Genomic DNA, 21,859 nt, shown 5'->3' on the forward strand with positions numbered 1-21,859 from the left:
ATGTAGGCAGCAATGTCCCCCTCTCCCTGGCAGCAGTTGGTGAGCATTAGTCCTTGTGCTACTCCAGTTCCTACACACAGCTATGTCCCGTGTCCCCTCACAGCTGCCCCTTCAGCAGCACAACCAAGGCATCAGGATTCACCCTCCAGACTCTTTCAGTAATATAGTGTATGTGGCCTGGTGTAGCCTACGGCTCTTTACCCTGGTCTTCCTCCCTGGGGCACAGCCAACAGGGCTGTCCCAGTGCAGTGCACACATGTTTCATGGAATCACAAAACAGGACCCAAAACTCATCAGACTTGTATTCAAAACTGCAGAGACTCTACAGAGACTACATTAGGTACACTGCCGGTCAGCTTTTCATTTCGGATGTTCCCCAGAAATTCTGTGAATGGATGCAAAGGGAATATGTAAACTCTGGTTCCAAAATCATCAATATTGGACCTATGCAAAAATCAATAATTCACCATCTCATGTCATTCAGGTTTCTGTCCAATCAGCCCATGCTCCCTACATGGGGTTCACAGCTCTCTGCCAGCATGCAGACAATGCTTGATTTAGCATGAAATGTCAGAAAGTCCCAGAAAAACAGTATCTGACCATGCGTGCACCATGCTGGTACAAAGTCAAATGTTTAAAACAAATTTAAGCCAGCAGGGTGAATTTATACCAGAGCAGTGCTTCCCATCATGGAACCACAGCACTGGAATGTGGCCCAGTGTGCCCTAAAGCTTCTGCATCATCAGCTCATGGTCACAGAGAGGAAGAAGGGAGCTAGACGGTGACTGTCTTCTGCTCCATTTTCTGCTCGTCACAAGTTCACTAGTTACCTGGGTTCTGTCTACACTGATGTTTCTCTCTTATCTTGGACTTGAACTGAGAGTTTGCTATTTTCTTTGCTCCATGCTCATGCAGAGTCTGCTACTGTGGGAACTGGCCCATGGTAAACATGAGTAATAAACAAAGAAGATGTTAAGAGTTCCTTTTCATTATCCAGAGCTCAGGCCAGCAACCTGCTCTCCTCATCGCTTTTTGTATCCTAGATACAAAGATGGATCTGGCACAGAGGATGGGGTCTACCAGGGAACAGGAGATCTACAACCACTCTTCATGTATCTCCTGGTCACTCACAGGGACTCCTTCCTTCCCCACTATTCCATCCTGCCCGCGGAGAGCAGACATCACTGCCTGAAAACAGACCAGGTCCTCCTAGCGTTTTCTATTTAAAAACGTGACAGTCTGATGGAGAACCAACACCCAAGTTCTATGCTAACCTGAGTGACTGTCCTGTGTCCTGCACGTCATCTGGCAGGGCTTGCCTGTGACCTGAGCTCTCGTGACCATTGTGTGGGTCTGGCCCAAACCCAGACCTTGACAGAGACCCTTTACCATCCCAAGGCTGGGTGCACCCCAATGTCTGGAAGCCATGGGCAGATGGAGTCAGGCAGGAGCAATGCCACACAGGGGCTGTGGGGCAGCACACCTGACATGGGCAACCCAGAGAGGCACAGTGCTGGATGCTGACCATGGTGGGGCCCTGGCAGCACCTCTAAAACCCTCCTGTTTGCATCAACAAGGGTGGTCATGCTGGGCAGCTGTGCTCTGAGCTCAGGGCTCCCTGTCCTGGCTCTGTCCAGCTCCCGGATCTGGCTGGCTCCTGCTGCATCCCCGGCCGAGCCATCAGCCTGGCCAGCCTCCTTTCCCATCCTCTCACATTTCCCGGCTCAGAGGAAGCAGCAGCAGATGTGTGAGCTGTTTGCTTTGTGCCGAGGCCACGCGGGAGTTACCTGTACTCAGCCCAGACGCGCCGTTTCCAAACGAAACACAAGGACTGAGCCAAGACCATCAAAATATGGCCATAGCCTCGGTCACTACTGGCTGCCAGGTCAGCCCCATCCCCTGCGCAGTGTGGAACCAGGATGGCCCCTGCCAGGGCCAGGCACCCATGCACTGGACCCGCTTCTGGGTGTGTCCCCAGAGCCCTGCACAGCCCAGCTCCTCCGCAGGGTCTGCTCTCCCTCCGCTCGGTCCCGCACTCTGAGTCAGGAGCCCGGCCGCCATCTCCAATTGCATTTCCAGAACGCCTTCCCACATGGCGAGCGGCACTGAGCAGGAAGGCACGGACAAGCAGAGAGGGGGGCCTCCCTTCGGGGGCTGCACAGCCCAGACGTTCCCACACATGCCTGGGGCCGCCATGCTCACCCAGAGACACAAGGCTGCTCTGCTCTGACCCTGCACCTGAATCCATTCTTCCCCAGCCCTGCCCCATCCCCACTCAACCCAAACTGGGACAATGTGGAGTGTCACCCTGCACAGACCAAATCTAAATCTCCTCTGACCCAAATCTTCCTCATCTCCCACTCACTCCTGCCCAGACTTCCCCCTAATCCCACCTTGACTCATCTCCAAACCTCCCAGATCTGCCCCATCTTACACTTGCCCCTGCCCCACATCCCTTCTCTATCTACATTCCTCCTTTCCTGCACACTCCTACCCCATCCCCTGCACTCAGCCCCTGATAAGCCCCTCTCTAGTGCTCCCAACCCACTCTGTGAGTCACCTGCACTCATATACCCACCACAGTCCACCCTCCCCAGCCCCCAGTCACACCTCCCATGCCTCTGCAGTGCACCCACAGGGCACCCATAGACAGTTTTTTCTTTCCAGCTCCAAATCCTTCTCCAGGCCCACCTAGAGACCTCTTTCCCTGGACAGGTCACAGGACCTCCTGCCTTGTCTCATGGGCCTCAGAATACCTCCTCCTCCTGGCACCGTGAGCACCCTCACCACCTAGACCCAGAGCTCCTTATGGCCCCAGCCAGACATCGTCATGCCCCAGTCCTTCAGCAAAGAAGTGCCCACAGTGTCAGTGGTGCATGTCCCAACAGACAGGCTGGGCACTGCCGTGGTCAGCAGCGCCTCACTGCACCCCTGCACCAGCTCTCCACTGTCCCCTCATCCTGACGGGCGGGTGACACCACCTCTCCCCAGGAACCAGGGCTCCAGGGCCTGAGCTGCAACAGAAAACACAACGCAGGGAACACAGAACACACAGAATCCAAACAGCATTGCTGGCTTGTCATGCCCTCATGGAGCTTTTGGAGGGGCAGCAGCTCTCTGGCCTCAGCTGCGACCTCTTGCAGCATAAAGGCTGGTGCAGCAGCACGTGCCTAAGCTCATTGGCATAATTAATGTAATGCTCACAACCAGCCTTAGTAACACTGATTAACTTGGGCTCATGACCTCACAGGGGAGGGGGAGAGGGGGAAAGAGAAGTTTAAAACCTGGCTACAGGCAGCTTCCCAGAAGAGGTTCCTTAGCTTCCTTGTGAGTGTTCAGGCTGCAAGGCAGCTCCACACTGGTGCAAGCAAGGCCTGCTCAGCAGAACCCACCTCAGCTGAGGTCCACAGTGTGCTCTGCACGGTGGACAGCCTTGCAGTGCGCCCGGTGTCAGTGCCATTGCCCACTACTCCCATACAGAAAGGGTCCAACACCACTTGGCCCCAATCCAGACTAACAACGAGAGCAGGGATCTCTGCTCCAGCATTCCTGCTGCAAACACTCCCATCAAAGCCATGGCACCTGCACCCAACACCCTGTAGTGGCACGTGTCCCACCACAAGCCAGTCACAGCCCTGGCCACGCCCTCCCCAAGCTCAGGTCTTAACACCTGTACCTACCTGCAAGAAGCAGGTCCCAACAGGTGTGTTCTCCTTCAGAGATACATTGTAGAAGTTACTCCTGAACACCGGCTCATTGTCGTTGACATCCTGCAAGGCCACGTGCACCACGGCTGAGGAAGAGAGGGCAGGGGTTCCCCGATCTGTGGCCAGCACAGTCAGCTGGGGCTGAGGGTCCTTCTCATAATCCAGTGGGGCAGCAGTGGTGATGATGCCAGTGGCAGGGTCGATGGCAAACCAGCTGGAGTGGGTGTCATGGCTATGCACTATACTGTACCGCACCTCCCCGTTGGGACCCTGGTCCTTATCACGAGCTGTCACCTGCAGGACAAAGCTGCCTGGGTACACCACCTCGGGGATGCTCTGTTTGTACTGCTGCTGGTCAAAGAGTGGGGGGTTGTCATTGACATCCATCACCTGCAGCACAAAGGTTGATTCTGCCCGGAGTGGGGGTGTTCCTGAGTCAGTAGCTGTCACCCGCAGATCGTAGGAGTCTCTTTCTTCCCGATCCAAAAGCTGGTCCACACAGATCAGATAGATGATGTTATCCTTGGTTGTGAGGGCAAATTTTCCATCCCCTCCCTCCAGTGTAACATTGACATTGGAGTACTCTCCATAGTCTGGGTCGGAAACAGAGATGCGGGCCACATACTGTCCGGGCTGGGCTCCCTCGGAGATCTGTGGGGACCCATCCTCACTCAGGAAGATGATAGTCATGGTGGGCTGGTTGTCATTGTAGTCACGCACATGAATAGTGACAAAGGCTGTGGTGACCTCAGGATGGACAGCCTTATCCCTTGCCTGCACCACCAGCTCATGCACCTTCCTCACTTCATAGTCCAGACCCTTGTTGAGCTTGATGACTCCAGTCCGGGCATCAATGGTGAAGTACTGGTCAGGATCGCTCTGCCGCCGGTTGATCTCATAAGTCACATCCCCATTGTCACCTTCATCTGCATCAGAGGCAAAAACCTGCAGGATGCTGCTGCCAGGTTTCAGATTCTCTGAGATCAGTGTATGATAGCGACTCTGGTTGAAGCTGGGAGCATTGTCATTGATGTCCTGGATGGAGACATCCAGCGTCATCCGGGTGCTCTGGGGAGGAGAACCACCATCATAGGCTTCCAGCAGCAGCGAGTACGATGAACGATTCTCCCGATCCAGAATGTTGCTGACCACCAGGTCCAAATACAGGACCCCATTGGGTCCTCGACGTGTTTCCAGGCGGAAGGCCTGCCCCACGTTCCCTCCCTTAATCACATAACCTTGTGTGTTCAGGACGCCACTGTCAGCATCAAAGGCTGGGTCCAAGGAAAACCTGCTGCCAATGGGTGTGTGTTCTGGGATCTGGAGGGTGCTGTGCTGTTTGGGAAAGGCTGGAGCGTGGTCATTGATGTCATTCACTTGGATGTTCACTTCTACTGTGATGCCCTCTGGGGTGACAGCAATGAAACTGTAGCGGTCCCGAGTCTCGCGGTCCAGGACACGAGCTGTTTTGATGATCCCAGTGTTCTCATCTATCCCCAAGTCAGTGGAGACACCGCTGCCCTCCTGTGCTGAGATGAAATACATGTAGGCACTAGTTCCAGGCGGCAGACCAGCACTGATGTCCCCAATGATGGTGCCAGCTGGCTGCTCCTCATCTATTTGTAGATCCAGGGTGCCCAGGACAGCAGAGCTCATCCCTACGTTCAGGCCTCCAAGAATGAGCAGCTCCAGCAGAAGAACGGCTGACCCCTTCATCTGCTCCATGGCTGGCAAGCAGCAGAGCAGAGAGTGGCTCGCTCTCCTTTGCAGTTTTTGCTTTAATCCTGCATGGAATGCAGACCAGAGGATGCTGGTTAAGAGGGAGCAAAGGAAAGACAGAGAGAAAAGCTTTGAGAGGCAAGGCCTGCCAGGTACCTGCTGCCCCATCGCTGTGTATCACCTGTCCTCCCACACAAGGAGCAAATGTCACAACCTGTCAGAGGGTGCCCAGAATAAAGGCCAGGGACAGTACCTGGAGACAGCCCAGCAGCTCACACCTGACAGCTCACCAAGGTGAGCAGCTAGTACCCTGTCACACAGGTGCTTCCTACACCGTGAAGTGCCCCTCCCAACCCCCACCTGCCTGGCAACACTGGCAGCAGCTGCCCCAGAGCAGTGGGGGGAGCAGTGTGCTCCTGTGCCTTTAACGGCTGAACGCTTCTTGTGAGGCTCAGAGCCTGTTTGAAAGAGGACAGAGGATTTTGGACAAACAGCAGCCTCTCTCCACCCTGAGGAAAGCTGGTCTCAAATTGTGAAAGAGCTCAGTAAGTGACTGGTTGAGACCCCAGCCCTCGACCTCCACTCCCCCCTCCCTCCCCAGCAGCATGCCTTTCGGGACCACAGGGATATAGGTGCCAAAACCCCATGAAGTGCAAATCTGGTGTCTCTGGGAGGGAGCACAGAGCTGGAGTGGGCTTCCATCCAGTGAACAATAAATCAAAACGGCTGTAAAGCAAAGGATGTGCCCACAGCTGGGAATGCCCGGGATAAAATAAGATCATGCCCATTGTTTGGGCTGGCACCGAGATCTGTGGGTGCCCCAAGCTGGTGCCATGGATAGTGGTGGCAGTGCAGTAGGAACGCAGCGACTCCCTCTGAGCTGCCAGCTGCTCCGGTTCCTTCCCGTCCCACACCCTCTGCTGCTCACTCCCCTCCTTTGTCTCCTCGCTGCTCCTTGCTGGCTCCGGCTCCTTCCCTCCCTTTCCCCCGTAGCTGCATTTCACTGCAGCGGTGGGGGAGGGACGCACAGCCACAGCTCCTGCAGCACCGCAGCCCGAGACGGCAGCCACATTCCCCGTGCCCAGGGACCGCCACCCCTGCCCTGCCCGTCCCTGCTGAGCACAGCCAGGGGATCCCAGCGGCCAAGGAGCTGGGGAAGAACACCAGCCCCAGCACTCGCTCAGCCCCGGTGAACGAGGCTCCGTGGTCTGCGGGGATGGCGGCAGCATGAGCTCACACTTGGACTCTCTTGAAAGCATTTGCTGCTGGTCCCATAACCACACTCAGGAGCCGCTCATGTCAGATGCAGGAGCAGGAACCTCCCTGTCTTGGGGGATGGAGGTGGCGGACACTGTCTAGTTTGGGAACTAAGAATGTCAGCCCCGACCAAAGAACCCCAGGGCAGTGTTAACCCTTTCTAGGGGGACATAGAATGATTGTTCCCTTGCCCACCTTAGGTCAGCTGTTTAGACTGGTTTTCCCTGTGGAAATCCTGGGTTAGTGAGAGAAACGGAAGTACTTCCTACACATAAAGAAGTGTTTACTTCGGTTATCCAGTGTCTGAGGCCTTTCTACACATTCTAAGGTAAATCCTCATGCTCCTCTTGCACCCAGAAAGTGAGAACCCTGGCAGTGTCTCAGAAGCAGAAGTCAAAAGAAGACCCTTTTCTCCATGTGGGCTCCAAATTGGGAACCTGCACTAATTCAGTGGTCCTAGACAGGTCTATCTCTCTGTTAGATCCAGTTCTAATTCCTCAGCTGGATGGGTAACTGCCCACCTATGGAACATCCAGTGGTGGGACATGGGGTCCAAGGTAGCTTCTGTGATGAAACTGCACTATCTCAATGGTGTGCAGCTGCTCAGGTCATGGGAAGGGACAGGGCAGAGGATTTAAAGCCTTGGCAGGAGCTTACACAAAAAAAAAAAAAAAGAGAGAGTGGAAAAGCAGGTAGAGGGCCAAGGTTCCCTGGAGCAACCTCAATGGCTGAGGACAGGATGGAGCTGAAAGATCTTGAGTAGTGCCCAAAACAGTGTTAGTAATGTGGCTCTTGAAAAGCCAGTGAGGCTTTGTGAATTGCTGGCAGGGAGGAGAGAAACTCAAAAAGCAAATTTGGGGAGAGTGAAGAGCAGCTGAGACCACTGGGACAACCAGGGAACAAAAATCAGGATCCCTGGGTTGGGGAACTGGTGATGAAAGCCTGTGCAAATTTTTCCATGTCCATCCTCCCTGGATGAAATTGGGTAGTTTCAGAGCCTATCTTTTGGCAAGAGGTGCAACTGTCCAGCTGCCAGACTGCACCAGTCTAGGGTGGGTAGAAACCACCTTTGGTACCAGCAGCCCCCTGTTCTGATGAGGTCTGCAGGCTTGGGTCACAGGGAGACAGCAGTGACCTCAGTGGATGCAGAGTCACCAAATCTGAACAGCTGCTTCCAGTTAGCAGAGCTTAGCGCAGGGGTTGGCTTGGCCTGTCCCTGTAACATGAGCCAGACTGCCCCATTCCCCCTCTGTCCCTCCCACTGCGGGGCACCAAGATCCCTTGTGAGAAACGGCAGCAGGAGCCCCTGAATGAAACTGGCAGCATGAGAATCTCTCCACACAGGCGTCTGGGGACCAGAGCCATGGTGAGGAGGTTGACAGGACGGGCAGCTAAAATAGAGTGAGCTGCAACATCCATAAGCATGTCCAAGCCTAGGGCTGACAGGCTAGGGCACCATGAGAGCACAGCCTACACTTAGCAGATACATCACATCTAGGAAGATAAAAGATATGGAACTGAACTGGGACCACTGGGTCCACCCTGCCTGCCTGCCAGTGGCACCTCGCGCGTCGTGTCAGCCACGAGGAAAGGGAAGCAGGCCTACAGCAGCCCCAGCAGAGGAACTGGAAACACGGCACCCCCTGTGCATGCCACAAACAGATGTCAGAATGCTTGCTGTGCAAAGGCCCCATCAAAGCTGCAGATGCTGCTGATGCCATACCCTAAAGTCTCACATGAGAGGCCATGACTCATGTAATGATGTTTTTGAGTCTCCAGTCCAGATGAGGAAGGATTCAGAATCCGTTTAATCTTTGCTGAGCACCAGTTACTGACTGGGAATATGCTTTCCTCCTCTACATTCACATAGATTCTCCCTCTAGTTTCAGATGATCTGTCCTCAGAACCATGCACAGTTCAGACCTGCCTGCAGTGCAGCCTTTGGCTTACAACTCACTTCCAGCGTCTCCTTAGTCTGCTGCTACAGACCCGTTCATTTCTCCTGGCTCTCCTACCATTTCCCACCTGGGCCTTCACGACTGGCACACTTCTGCTTGCTCCCAGCCTGGCCACACAGCCTCATGTCCCTCTGATATGGGCTCTGAGCAGTCACAGTGGCAGTAGCCATCGTCTCCTGAAGATGCAGCCAAGACCCAATGCATCCCTGTGGATCCCATTTTTGTGCCCCACTGGATCACCCCATAGGCTCTCGTGTCTCTGAGAACGGTTCCCTCACAAAAGAAGCTCTAACGAAATTTCCTCACGCCAGAGCCAGTTCCCACAGTCCCAGACCTGGGATACCGCCGCGCTGCACTGCTCCTGCCAGGCTGTGCCCATCGCCGAGGCGCTGCGGGGCCTCGCCTGCTGCCTGCACATCGCTGCCCCCGGCTGTCGGGGCTGGCGCTCCGGGCTCCCGGGGGTCCCCGGCTGCCGGGCCCACCGCCCGCTGCCGCTCTCCGTCCCCGTCCCCAACGCTCCCGAGCGTCCCGCACCGGGCGATCCCGGTGCCGGCGCTCTGCCAGCCCCGTTCCCCGCTCCGCCTGGGCCCGCAGCCCCCGCCCGGCGCCTCCGCGGCTCCGCTGAGCGCCGTCCCCGCGGTGGGGCTGCCCCGCGCCCGCCCCGTCCCGTCCCGTCCCGCCCGACCGCTGCCAGCGCCGGGGCCGCGGCCGAGCCCCGTCCGGCCGAGGTTCGCGGTGCTGCGCCGCCGTGGGCGCGCCTCCCCGACCCCCCCTCGCTCCCCCCGCTCCATTGTCTGCGCGGCGGAGGCAGAACAAAGCGCCCGGTCCCGGACCGGACCCATCGCGCGGCGATGTCGCCGTGCGGGGCAGCGGGCGGGCGGCGAGCGCGGGCCGGTCTCCGGCGCTGGCACTTACACCGCGCGTCCCGTGCCGGCGGCGCTCACATCCCGCAGGGTCCGGCCCCGCCACGACGTCCCGCAGCCGCCCCGCTGCTCCGGTGCCGAGGTCGCTCCGGTACCGCCGGCCGCTCCAGTGCTCCGAGCGCTTTGGTGCCCCCGGTGCCGCGGCCGCCTCGGTGCGGCGGTGGCCCCGCGGAGCGCTCGGCGGCGGGTCGGAGCTGGCTCGGCGCGGAGGCTCCTGCTGAAACCCGACCCAGCGCCGCCCTCAGCCCCCCGCTCCCCCCGCCGCCCCCATCCCCGCCCCGCACCGGAGCACGACGGCGGAGCGCGGACCCGGGGCAGCCCCGGGCGGGCGGGGGTCCAGGAGGCGGGACGGGTTGGCGGGGCACCAAGGGGCCGGGGAGCGGGGCCGGCACGGAATGGGGATAAGGGCTGTAACCGGGGTACAGGCGGATGGAGGGCAGCGGTAGGCTCCGGGAGCCCGGGGAAATGGGAAGGCGCTGGCAAGAGCAGGAGGCGGCAGTGGGACTGGACCAGACAGGGAGAGGACTGGACAGGAGATGGATGGAGGCTGTAGGTGACACTGCGGGCATGTGGGGACATGATCGCGGAGGCACGGGCCATTCTTTCCTCTCTCCTGCAGTTACTTCTTCAGCACAGAACCCTAAGCCCAACTATCTATGACCTGCCAACACCTTGACTCTCATCAGAGCTCCTAAGGTCCAAGCTAGAAGATGCTCATTGTGTGTCTGTGCCACAGGGGACTGGGGCCCTGCCAGTCTATGCCACGGGACAAGGCAAGACTGGTAAGTGACTGTCCACATGTCTCCACCAGTAACTGGCTCCTCAGCTTGGCTTGGCCACTCAAGGCAGCTTTTCCTTGGTCCAGACAGGCCAGGTCTCAGCAGTGTCCATGTGTCTGTTGGAGCTTCTCAGTGCCCAGGCCAATAACTGCTGTTGGACCTTCTTTGATTTCTTAGTGGAGAAACTGCCATTGACTACAGTCCATTGCTAAGATCATCTATTATAAAGGCCACGGCTCAGTCTGCTCCATCAGGAAAAGGTTCTTCCATCAGTGACTATTCATTCAAAGAAAGAATAGGGACCACCAGACAAATTTCACAGAGAAGAAACCCTTCAGCATTTGTGTGTCTGCATCTCTTTCTGAATTCCACTTAGGCAGAGCTGGATTTAGAAATAAAAAATAACTCTGGATTACTGTTGCTGATCTAAAGGTACCCTAAAGAAGCCAAATCCATTTGACCCTGAACAGCCCATCTTACAATTCTTACCATAAATTCATTAAGCTATAGTATATTCAGTTTATTTCCTCCTGCATCTATCTTAAGGTCACTGGAAGGCAGAAAAAAAGTTCAGAAGAAGGGAACAAGGATGACAAAAGTCCAGACTATTTCAGTGCATGGAATGATTTAGTTTTCATTCTGGAAAGGAGAGAAATGAGGGAAATGGGGAATCATAGAATCATAGAATAGAATCATAGAATGGATTGGGTTGGAACAGACCTCCGAGATCATCAAGTCCAGCCCTTGGTACAACTCCAGTCCCTTTACCAGATCATGGCACTCAGTGCCACAGCCAATCTCAGTTTCAAAACCTCCAGGGATGGGGAATCCACCCCCTCTCTGGGCAGCCCATTCCAATGCCTGAGCACTCTCTCTGCAAAGAATTTTTTTCTGATCTCCAACTTCAATTTCCCCTGGCAGAGCTTGAGCCCATCGTGCCCCCTTGTCCTATTGCTGAGTGTCTGGGAGAAGAGACCAACCCCCACCTGGCCAGAACTTCCCTTCAGGGAGTTCCAGACAGTGCTGAGGTCACCTCTGAGCCTCCTCTTCTCCAGACTTAACACCCCCAGGTCTCTCAGCCTCTCCCCACAGCACTTGTGCTCCAGTTCCTTCACCAGCCTCGTTGCTCTTCTCTGGACCCGCTCCAGCCCCTCAAGATCTTTCCTGAACTGAGGGGCCCAAACTGAACACAACACTCAAGGTGTGGCCTCAGCAGCGCAGAGTACAGAGGAAGAATCACTGCCCTGGTCCTGCTGGCCACGCTATTTTTGATACAGGACAGGATCCCATTGGCCTTGGCCACCTGGGCACACTGTTGGCTCATGTTGAGCTTCCTGTCCCTCAGTCCCCCCAGGTCCCTCTGCCTGGCTGCTCTCCAGCCACTCTGTGCCCAGCCTGGAGCGCTGCAGGGGTTGGGGTGGCCAAAGGGCAGGACCTGCACTTGGCCTTATTGAACTCCATCCCATTGGAATCAGCCCATCTCTCAAGTCTATCCAGATCCCTCTGCAGAGCCCTCCTGCCTTCCAGCAGGTTGGCACTCTCTCCCCGCTTGGTGTCATCAGTAAATTTGCTGATGATGGACTCAATCTCCTCATCTAAATCATCAATAAAGATGTTAAACAGGACTGGACTCAACACTGACCTCTGGGGAACACCACTGGTGACCAGCCGCCAGCTGGGCACAGCCCCGTTCACCAGCACTCTCTGGGCCTGGCCCTCCAGCCAGCTCCTGACCCAGCAGAGGGGCACTTTGGTCCAGAGACATGTCTAGAAACTCACAGAATTGGATTAGCAGAAACCATGTGAAGTTCAATAAGGGAAAGTACAAAGTTCTGCACCTGAAGCAGAAAGACCCTAAAATTGGTCGAGGTTGGGACCCACCTGGCTAAGTGGCAGTCCTGCTGAAAGGAACACGGAGATAGGGGTGAGCATGGAATGAAGGCTCAATAGGATGCTTTCATTGCAAATCAGGCAAACAGTGTCCTGCACTGCCCCTTGAACTGGGATGTGGTGAGTCTACATCTGAGATCCTCTGTATGTTTTTGTCTCCTCCTGCTCATGAGGGATGTGGAAAAACTGTAGGGGCCTGGCAGTTCCAACTGATTCATGACAAGAGATTAAAGAAGCTGGACTCTCTCAGTCTGGTGATGTGTAGGTGACAGGGCTGTTTAACAGCATCCTGCTGCTACCTGAAGGACAGGGTATGAAGATGGTGGAACTAAATGCAGACAATAGAACAATAACAATGACCACAATTATTCTCAAGAGATTCAGAGTGAACATTAGGGAAATTTTTTTCACCAAGAGAGTAGTGTAACACTGGAAAAAGCTACTCACAGACTAGTGAATCTCATCCCCTTGCAGGTTTCCAAGACTGATTTGACCTAGTGTTGTTGACTATCTTCACATGAGAAGTTGGACTATGCACTTCTGGACACCCAGGCTAACCACAGGACTGCCTGCTACAAATCTATTAATTTAATTCCATTTCTGTTATGCTACTCTTTAATAGTAGCTTTTTGCTTTTATGATGTTCCGGTCACCCTCTGTACCTGCAATGCCTCTTGACTTTGTGCCACTGATCCACCTTATCAGCATACTTCTTTTCTTTTCTGAAATCCTTATGAAAAAAAATTAAATAGTTGAGCTCCAAAGTTGTCCCTCAAAAGACTGGGCATTTTCTCAAGCATAAAACTTCTGACTTACTGTTTTGGGGTGGGTTTTTGGCCAGTCTTCAACATCTTACAGTTTTCATATTAATGTCCGTCTTCTCCAGTTGAATAAATAATTTCTCATGTGTTACTGTAGCACTGCAGTTCAGAGGGGTAATTAACCCTTCCTTGTGGTCCCAAAAAATCACCTGTAGCGTTGCTACTCTGTCACGGTTTTGTAAACTCGCTGCATTGCGTCACATTATTGCCATGTTTTCAAACTCTCATTTCCCTTTAAAATGTTTTGAATTCTTTATGCTATTACAGGCAACCTGTATTTTCCTGGGTAATTCCCTTCAGTCCTTTCTCTGGTACCAGTGAGTTTGTTATTCCTCAGCCCAGACTGTTAAACAACTCTCCTCTCAGACTTTCAATTTGTTTACAACTGCTCCCTCTACTCAGAGATGGAAATTAGTAAATTCCTTTTGGTCTCCTAGTAAATTCTAATTCTGGAAGCCCCTTGGCAGGAGAGAGGAATAGATCCATATCGTGGGCTTGGACATTCAGAGAGGCCTTGCACAGTCCTTCTGACACCCATCTTTGGAGCTGTATGTGGACTGGTGGAAGGATGTAAGTCAAGCAATGCCTGGTGAGAGCAACTAATACACAGCAACAAAAGCAGAAATAGACTATTCACCTACTCAGGGCAGATTGTTACTCGTGGCAGTAGTTACTGTTAGCAGCAATTAATCAGTGCTTTGGTGAACTTCCAAAATTGAAACAACAGAGGAGGTGGTGAAATATGGCAAACTGAAGCCTGTAGTGGCACAAACCCAGCTGAGACAAGCACAGAAAAGTCAGTCTGCATGCTCTGAGAGCTACAGGCAAATGCAGTGGGATGCTGGGATACCCCTCTTGATGCTTTTCTGCCACCACATTAACACTGACCCCAGAGTCAGGCACATCCCCACCCGGACTGGACTTTGCATTTCCCATCCTCATCCCTAGTAGGTGGGAAGCAGTTGGGCAGTGTGGCACCTTCCTGCTAGATGGTAACCTGCTCCTGAAGCTGACAGTGGTCACCTGGCCCATAGCCCAGCAGGACTCAGCTCACTGCTCAGAGGCTCTTGCTCATGCAGGCTGAAGCTTGGCTCTAAGGTCCCAAACAGGAAATCCTTCTAGGACGTGCCTAGGCTCCGATTCACGGATGTTCACAGCAAGCAAAGGCTTCCTGCATGCAGAATGGAGGTTAAAAATAAAATAAGGCACCTGCTAGGAACACATATGGCCACGGGGGGAAAGTGAGGGGACAGCTTTCCTTAAGGCAGGAGAAATTTTTTCATGGGAGATCCAAAGTTTGCCTCTGCCATTTAGAATGCACTTGAAATCCATGAAAGAGAATCCACAAAAACCATGAATAAAGAAAAATCAGCAAGATCATTTCACCTACCAATGGAACTGGCACCTTAGCTCTGCAGCTCTGTATTCACAGCAAGAACAACAGGAAATGCTACCTGTGTGTTGTTGCTGTATGTAACCCAACTGGAGAGCTTTGAACCTCACAGTGGAAGAGTTCTTCTGCATTCCCTGCTTGTCTGGATGGACACAGAGCCTGCCACACAAGGTTCTTGCAACAGGCATATTTCTGTGCCACAGGGGGTTACTCCTGAACAGTCTGGAGCCCTGAATGTGAGGTCCTCTCCCTGGGCTGCATGTGATGGATAACTTTAGGGTAGAGCAGGTAGAGTTCAATTTGTTGATGAGAATGTTTACAATCTTGGAAATTTGGTGAAGCTCTGGCAGTGTTGGAAAGCAGATGGATTAAGCAGCAGTCTTAACATCACACTGGCGACAGCATGGATGAACTCAGACATCACCTCCACCGCCTTTCCTTTTTTTCTTATAGTAGCAGTCTGTTTTCCAGGGGTTTATCTAGCACAGTCCTAAATGCCCTGAACATTTGATTGTCAATCTTGCCTCTACCTATGGAGAAATTTTCTAGCACAGCAAAACCTGTTAAATATTTGGGTTTAAAATGTTACTCCCTCCAACTCCTTTTTTTGAGCTTATATTATACCCTGCATTGTTCATGTTGGGGGTCCCACTGCTCTTTGTTTCACCTCTCCCAGCCCTGGACTTGTTCCTACTTTTGGAGTTCCTTGCATTGCTAATTAGCATTTTTCTACACCAACTGCCTTCCCTTGATCTGTCAGGTGGGTTATCCTGTCATAGAAGGAAATCAGGCTTGAGAAGCAGAACTTTCCTCTCCTGAAGCTGTACTGGCTGTGACCAGTGACTGCACTGTCTGTCAGATGCTTTTCAACAGTTCTCAGAAAAATCTTCTCCATGACTTTACCAGGCACTGAAGTGAGACTGGCAGGCCTGTAGTTTCTGAGGTCCTCCTTCTTGCCCTCCTTGAAAATCAGGACAATGTTCACCAGCTTCTAGTCAGCTGGGACCTCTCCAGATTCCCAAGACCACTCAAAAACCATCAAGAGAAGTTTTGCGACGACATTGGCAGGTCTTTGAGGATTCTGGAATGAACCCCATCAGGCCCCACAGAACTGCATGCATCCTGCAAGTCTTCTTCCTGTTTATACCATCTCATATGATGCTACTTTTTTTTTGCAATATACCCTCTGATTCATATTCAACTTAGAGGTCCCTGTAAACCAAACTGTATAGACTGTTTCTTCTCAGTCTAGCTATGCAGTCTGTTATTCCCACCAAGTGGATAATCTTCCTACCAAGGAATAATAATAGTTTTAAAATTTCTATGTTGTTTAATGTTTTTAGTGTTGTTTAGTATCTTGACTAACAATCTTCAAGGAAGTATGAACTGAGTAAACAGAAGGACACAGAACAGCAGCAAAATTATATTATTGCAGCTTTAGTGATGTAAACTTAATGTTCAATATTTATAAAGACTGTAGAAAACTCAAAGAGTTCAGAGAAAAGTCGTAAGAATATCAGGATCCACAGTACAAGGTTCCACGTGGAGACCTTCAAAGAATAAAAAAAATTAATGATTTCTAAGGATCTGTAAGAAAGAAAATTTTTAATTGTTTCAATAATAATAATGATTGATGATGATGATGATGATGATGATGATGTTGCAGTCTAGCAAATGAAGGCATAACAGGAGCAATGGGGTGGAACTGAAGTTATACAAACTGAAAGGAAAGACCAACAGTTAAGTGGAAGGAGGAGTTAATCACTAGAATAACTATGACAGAGGCATAACAGGTTCCTAACAGTCAAGGTTGTCCACCTTATCTTATCAGGGTGCTGGGCCATTAGTGCTTTTGCACAGAAAAGTTGGTCCAGATGATCCTTGAGGTCACTTCCCACCTGGTGTTCTCTGGTTCTACAAGTCTGTGGCCTTTCTCAAGAGGTAGACTCTGTCCCCAAGCTCGTGTGAGCTTTGTGATTCCCAAGGGACATGGACAGTGTCACCCAGACGTGGTGTCTGAACTGCCCTCTGCACCTGCTTGCTGCCTGCCCTATGAAACCCTTCCCAAAGAGATGGCTGAACTTGGTCAAAACAAGGAATCATTGTTATGAGAAAAGGGAATGAGAGAATGATGAATGGGAAACCATCCAGTTCATTTTCATCTGTGAGCCAAGGCAAAACTGAAATCAACATTTCCAGAGGGGGAGTTGACTGAGCCGAGCCCTGTGCTACTGACTGCTCTACTTCCTGTCCTGGCTTCTTCCATCCTCCTTCTCTGGGATCCCTTCATCGCGTTTTGCAGCGAGGTGACCTCATTTGGCAGCGGTTCTGCGAGTGTTTGCTGACTGAAGTGCACTGCTCTCACCGGTGCCTCTTAGAAGGCCTGGACTTCCTCCCTGGGAGCAAACAAGTCTCCTTCTGTTCCCGTGAAAATCAGCTGGGAGGAAACGAGATGGGGGGGTGGTTTCCGAAATGCCACGGATTGAGGTTACAGACACACCTCGGGCTGGGGGCACAGGGGCTGCAGGGCAGGTTTGCCTGAGGTGACACATGCCTTTGGTCAGCAGTGCTCACAACAGGGACAAGCTCGATGGCAAAGGGCCTGCTCGTTTCAGTAAAAGGAAGAAAACAATTTGAGGAATATCCCTTCCCAAAGAATACGGCTTTTGCTTTGGAGGCGTTTTCTATATATAGTGAGGTGGCTATTTCAGAATGGAAAATGTTTGTTCAGGAAGGAAAGGCTCTGAGATCAGCAGAGTTGAGTCTCACCCACATGCTGCCGACTCCACTGAACTCCTCTGCCCAGTGCCAGGGACTCAGGAGCAGTCTGCAGGGCTGAGGGGACTGCCTGAGAATTGCCTGCCTGCACCCCATTTCTCCACACTCAAGTTTGGGTTCAAGCTCTGGTCTGCCATGGAGGGGCAGGTTCTGAAGTAAGATCTGACGATTTCTCTAGGAAAAACTAAAATGCAAACTGTCTGGCCTCCTTCTTCTTCTGGTAAATGATGTTTGTCATCCCCAACTGATGTGCACTGGGATGCAACAACACCCCCCAAACACCCTGGACTGCAGATGCCAGCAGCAAACAGGAGGAGTGCCACACTGACCAGACAGTGCACGCTGGATGTACTGCGTGCACATACAAACTATATATAAGCTATATGATCTGAACCTCACTAAAAATACCTGCCACAAATAGGCATGGGAAGCTGTCATTCCAAACTGGAGAGGATCACACACACAAACACGAGGACTGCCAGCCAAAGGAAGGCAGGATGAACTGGTATGGTGCAGCTCCATCTCGTGGGAGTTTCTGTCTGACACAATATTAATCCCATGAATGGTAGTTATCTGAAGTGTAGCATTGGTTATGAGTCCCAGACACTGACCCATACACATGCTAAACTACTGTGTTTATTTTTAAAGTGAAACATCAATAGTCACCTTGCAGTTTAAGCTGCTGTGATGCACATAATTTGACAAAGGTGTGACCATTAGGGAACATCACATAATCTAATCCAAATCACAGTCCCAAAACATCCCACAGGCTGGAAGTGCACACAGGAGCCTACCACACACTTTAAAAGTTATTCAGACCTCCAGGTTAAATCCCAGCCCCATGCTTCTCCAACAGCACAATCAGGCTACAAACCACCACTTGGCTGATCCTGTTTTACATTACATTGAGGGCAATAACTGGTGTAGCAGAAGGAAGAACATTTAGCTTATTAGTCAATTTAATGATTCATAAATATCTAGAAATAACTCAGGCCACTGAGAGGCACTGTGAGATGGCAGAAGGGATGGGTAACCCAGAAGGAATATAGAAGTGTTAACCAAGCAATCAGGGGTAGTCAGCCAGGATTTATGAAGAGAAAATCAGGCTTAAATAACCCAATAGCCTCCTCCAAGGAGATGGCTTGTGCAGAAGGAGAGAGCAGCAGATCTGGGTGGCTCAGCTTTAGTAAGGCTCTAGTAATCCTTGCCTTGAGCAGGGAAGATGGTCTAGATCTCTAAGTGTCCTTTCTAATTTCAGTTATTCTGTGATTCAGTCCCTCTCATGAACATCCCTCCCATATACATTCTGGATTGGAGATACCCAAACCCAGTTTGTGAAACAAATCTTAGTAAAACAAGGGACTCTAAGACTTCATATTTCAGCATCATTTCCTTCACTTCTCTGTCTTGTTTTTACTTCACCTCTTTGTTACAGAGAATAAGTCACTGATTTTCAAGTAAGGGTGTTAGTTTCCCTTTCAAAAATCTTTTTTTTCTTTTCACAAGTCTTGGTGCAATTTTAAATTTAACATTTCAAAGTTTATGATCCTCTTCTCCTCTATGACATTCTCTTTGATGCCAAATACATAAAGGATCCTATCCGTGACCGAGGGAGGAAGTTTTTGGCAGCCACCAACTTGCCACTCTGTCACAGGCTCACAAAGCAGACAAGGGACAGTTTCCAGTTTATAGCTTTCCTTACAAAATCTAAATACCTTCCTGAAGCTCATCAAGCAAAACTATAAAACCTCTCTGGGCTCTGCTGATAGTGTCCATGAGGTGGGGGATACAGTAAGCAAGGTGTGAAAAAAGGGATAGGTCTATAAATCAAATCATACAATGTCAAGTACTTGCAAATAAGTAAATCTTCTTTCAAACATCAAACCATGCCCATGTGGAATTTATGAAAGAACCAGGTCCAAGAGTGTTGGACTCTGACAACTGACCAAAAAAACAGAAATGTATTTTCTGACCCGATGGCCACTATAAAGCAGGGGAGATGCAGACAATTCAGATGGTTTGCATTCCACCCTGCAGCAGGAGCTTGAACTGCTGCTCATGCCTGGAGAGACAAGCTGTGTTTCCTCCTCAGCTTCCTCCTCCTCTCCCATACAGACCCCCTGGAATGCCTCACAGCACTTACTCCAGCTCCCTTACAAGAGTCCTGCCCTCAAACTCTGTTCATTGTGTCATGGTCGGTGGGTTCCAGCACACTGGCCAAGAGGAATCGTGGTGTTTCCTCTGCAGTGACAGCACTCAGCACAGTGCTGGAGTCCTTCAGCACCCTGAACCCCAGTCTGTGTTTTAACAGTCTGAAATTTCAAACAGTTTTTGTTTGGTTTGTTGTTGTTGTTGAACTGAGTCCCAATATCTTGCTGTCCTTGGCTAAGGCACCGGCCTTCCCCTGTATGAATAATTACCCCAGAAAGGTGATGGAGGGAAACCCAGAACCCGCAGAAATGGAGAAGCAGCTGATTTCTGTGCCTGAGAAGCGTGGTGTTAACATACAGGGGTAAGTAGTAATAGGGTGTGAAAATGCTCATTTCTCTGATGGAAACAATTAGAGTTTAATTCTAATTAGATTCTTACATTGCCTCTGCATTCCAGAATAGACAGAATGGACATACATAACTGCAGCAATTGATAGTGGAAGCAATTTTAACCAATTCTATCATATTAGAAGTTAAATAATTGGTAAATATTCAATGCAGTACCTATAGTTAGGAGAGATTCCTTAACAAATACTTTGAACAATTACAGGTTAGCTTGATTGCAACAGAATGCAAAACTGTCCTGGGTTCCACTCAAAAGCAGAATACAAAATTTAACAGCCCAAGTAATTAACAATATGAACAACTTCACTAATGATGTTGTAAATTTCTGGTAATTGGTAACTCCTGAATCAAAACATGCTGGTTTTCTTTGGGTTTTTTTTTGTTTGTTTTGGTTTTGTTTTGATTTTTGTTTGTTTGTGGTTTGATTTTGTTTTGGTTTTTTGTTCTTTTTTTTGGTCAGATGTATGTTAGTAAATCCAGGAAAAGATAATTCAAGGAAGTTCTCTGTCATGTGTTTTACAAGATGACAGATCAGTTCACAATTCACAATACTTCTTTTGTGGGTTTGTGATTTATGACTGCCAGCAACTGTACCCCAGAGTAATTTAAATCCCACTGCTCTGAAGATAAAACCCACAGTCACACGTGCAATTAGACTGTAGATCTTATAATTGCAAGACATAGTTAAACAAAAGAGTCAAGAAGAATCAAGGATTGGTTGTTTTCAAGGACAAGAATATTCAGTGTCACATTACCATGGACTGCAAACAGACAAAAAAGAGCTTTCATTATGTGAACATGTCTCTGCTATGTCCAATCTAAATCCACCCTCTTTTAGTTTAAAATCATTATCCCATGTCCTGTCACTGCAGACCTTGGTTAAAAGTCTTTTTGTTTTTCTTATAAGCTTCCTCTAAGTATTGAAGTTGTCCTTGGAGCCTTCTTGCCTCCCAATGAACACCCTCAGCTCTCCCAGCCTGGATCCAGAGCAGAGGGGCTCCAGCCCTTGGAATATCTCTGTGGCCTCCTCTGGACTCTCTCAGCAGTTCCATGTCCTTCTGATGTTGGACTCCACAGCCAGAGGCAGCTCTGCAGGTGGGATCTCACCTGAGCAGAGAAAAGAAGGAGAATTTCTTCCCTGGATGCGGATCTGATGGATTTTCTGGGCTGGCAACACACATGGCTGTCTCCTTGTTGCCCGTTCACAGAAACACAAACCGACAGAGTATCAGTTTATGCGGTGCTTTATTTGCTGGGCCCGGGAAACCTGGGGACTATTGTCCTAAGCCAGGATTCCAACGAGCCATTCTCGAAGACTGCTTTTATACCTTTTCTACAGCGTTGTACGTGCACAAAGACACACGGTCTCGTTCATAAATCAGTTACACAGGTTATATGTATACAATTGATGTCCGTCTCCAAGGGTTAAAAATCTACCACGCTCGTCTAACACAGGATTCTGGTTAATTAGGCCCCCCATCACCAAACCTTTTACATATGTTGATTTGAATCTTATCTTTAAGCAACAGTTTGTTTTCTTCCTCAGGTTCTATTTACTTCACTAATCGCTTTAATTATTGTCCTGCTGTTCCTAGCAAATTCCCAATAGTTTCTGGGCCCCCACTACTGTTTCAAGTTACCTCACCCCAGGCCCAGTTAAACCCCGTAAACCTTAGCATAACTACTTCCACAGTTAGATTTACAAATATATTTGTAACATCATGTCCAATGTTTCCTCCACCAATATCCCCAGTCTTTCTTGGAAAGGCTGCTCTCAATCTCTCCATCCCTCCATCCCTCTCTCAATCTCTCCATCTCTCCGTCCCTAGACTGCACTGATACTGATAGTTGTTTCACCCCAGGTTCTGTGGTTCTTTAATGAAGGCAAAAATGAAAGCAACTGAAGATCAAGAAGCATTTGGACGATACTCTGAGGCACACGGTGTGACTCTTGGGGATGGTCCTGTGCAGGGCTAAGTGTTGGTCCCTTCCAACTCAGCATATTCTGTGATTCTACGAAGATTCTCCATTCATCCTTGTCTTGGTTTGAGGGGAAAAAAACCCCAAAATGTTTGCCCA

At 50.6% G+C, this 21,859-nt stretch overlaps 1 protein-coding gene across 1 annotated transcript in view; it reads right to left on the reverse strand.

Moving 5' to 3' along the window:
* Nucleotides 1-5,397, reverse strand: part of DCHS1 (dachsous cadherin-related 1) — a 40,579-nt gene extending 35,182 nt beyond the window's left edge. Inside the window, exon 1 of the mRNA XM_071568010.1 lies at nt 3,681-5,397. Within this exon, the coding sequence (XP_071424111.1) occupies nt 3,681-5,363 (1,683 nt within the window). The 5' untranslated portion in view covers nt 5,364-5,397. The remainder of the gene's footprint in view (nt 1-3,680) is intronic.
* Between the last annotated feature and the right edge of the window lie 16,462 nt (nt 5,398-21,859).

The sequence above is a fragment of the Pithys albifrons genome, chromosome 1 (assembly GCF_047495875.1).
Source record: "Pithys albifrons albifrons isolate INPA30051 chromosome 1, PitAlb_v1, whole genome shotgun sequence".
In the NCBI taxonomy this organism is placed as follows: Eukaryota; Metazoa; Chordata; class Aves; order Passeriformes; family Thamnophilidae; genus Pithys; species Pithys albifrons.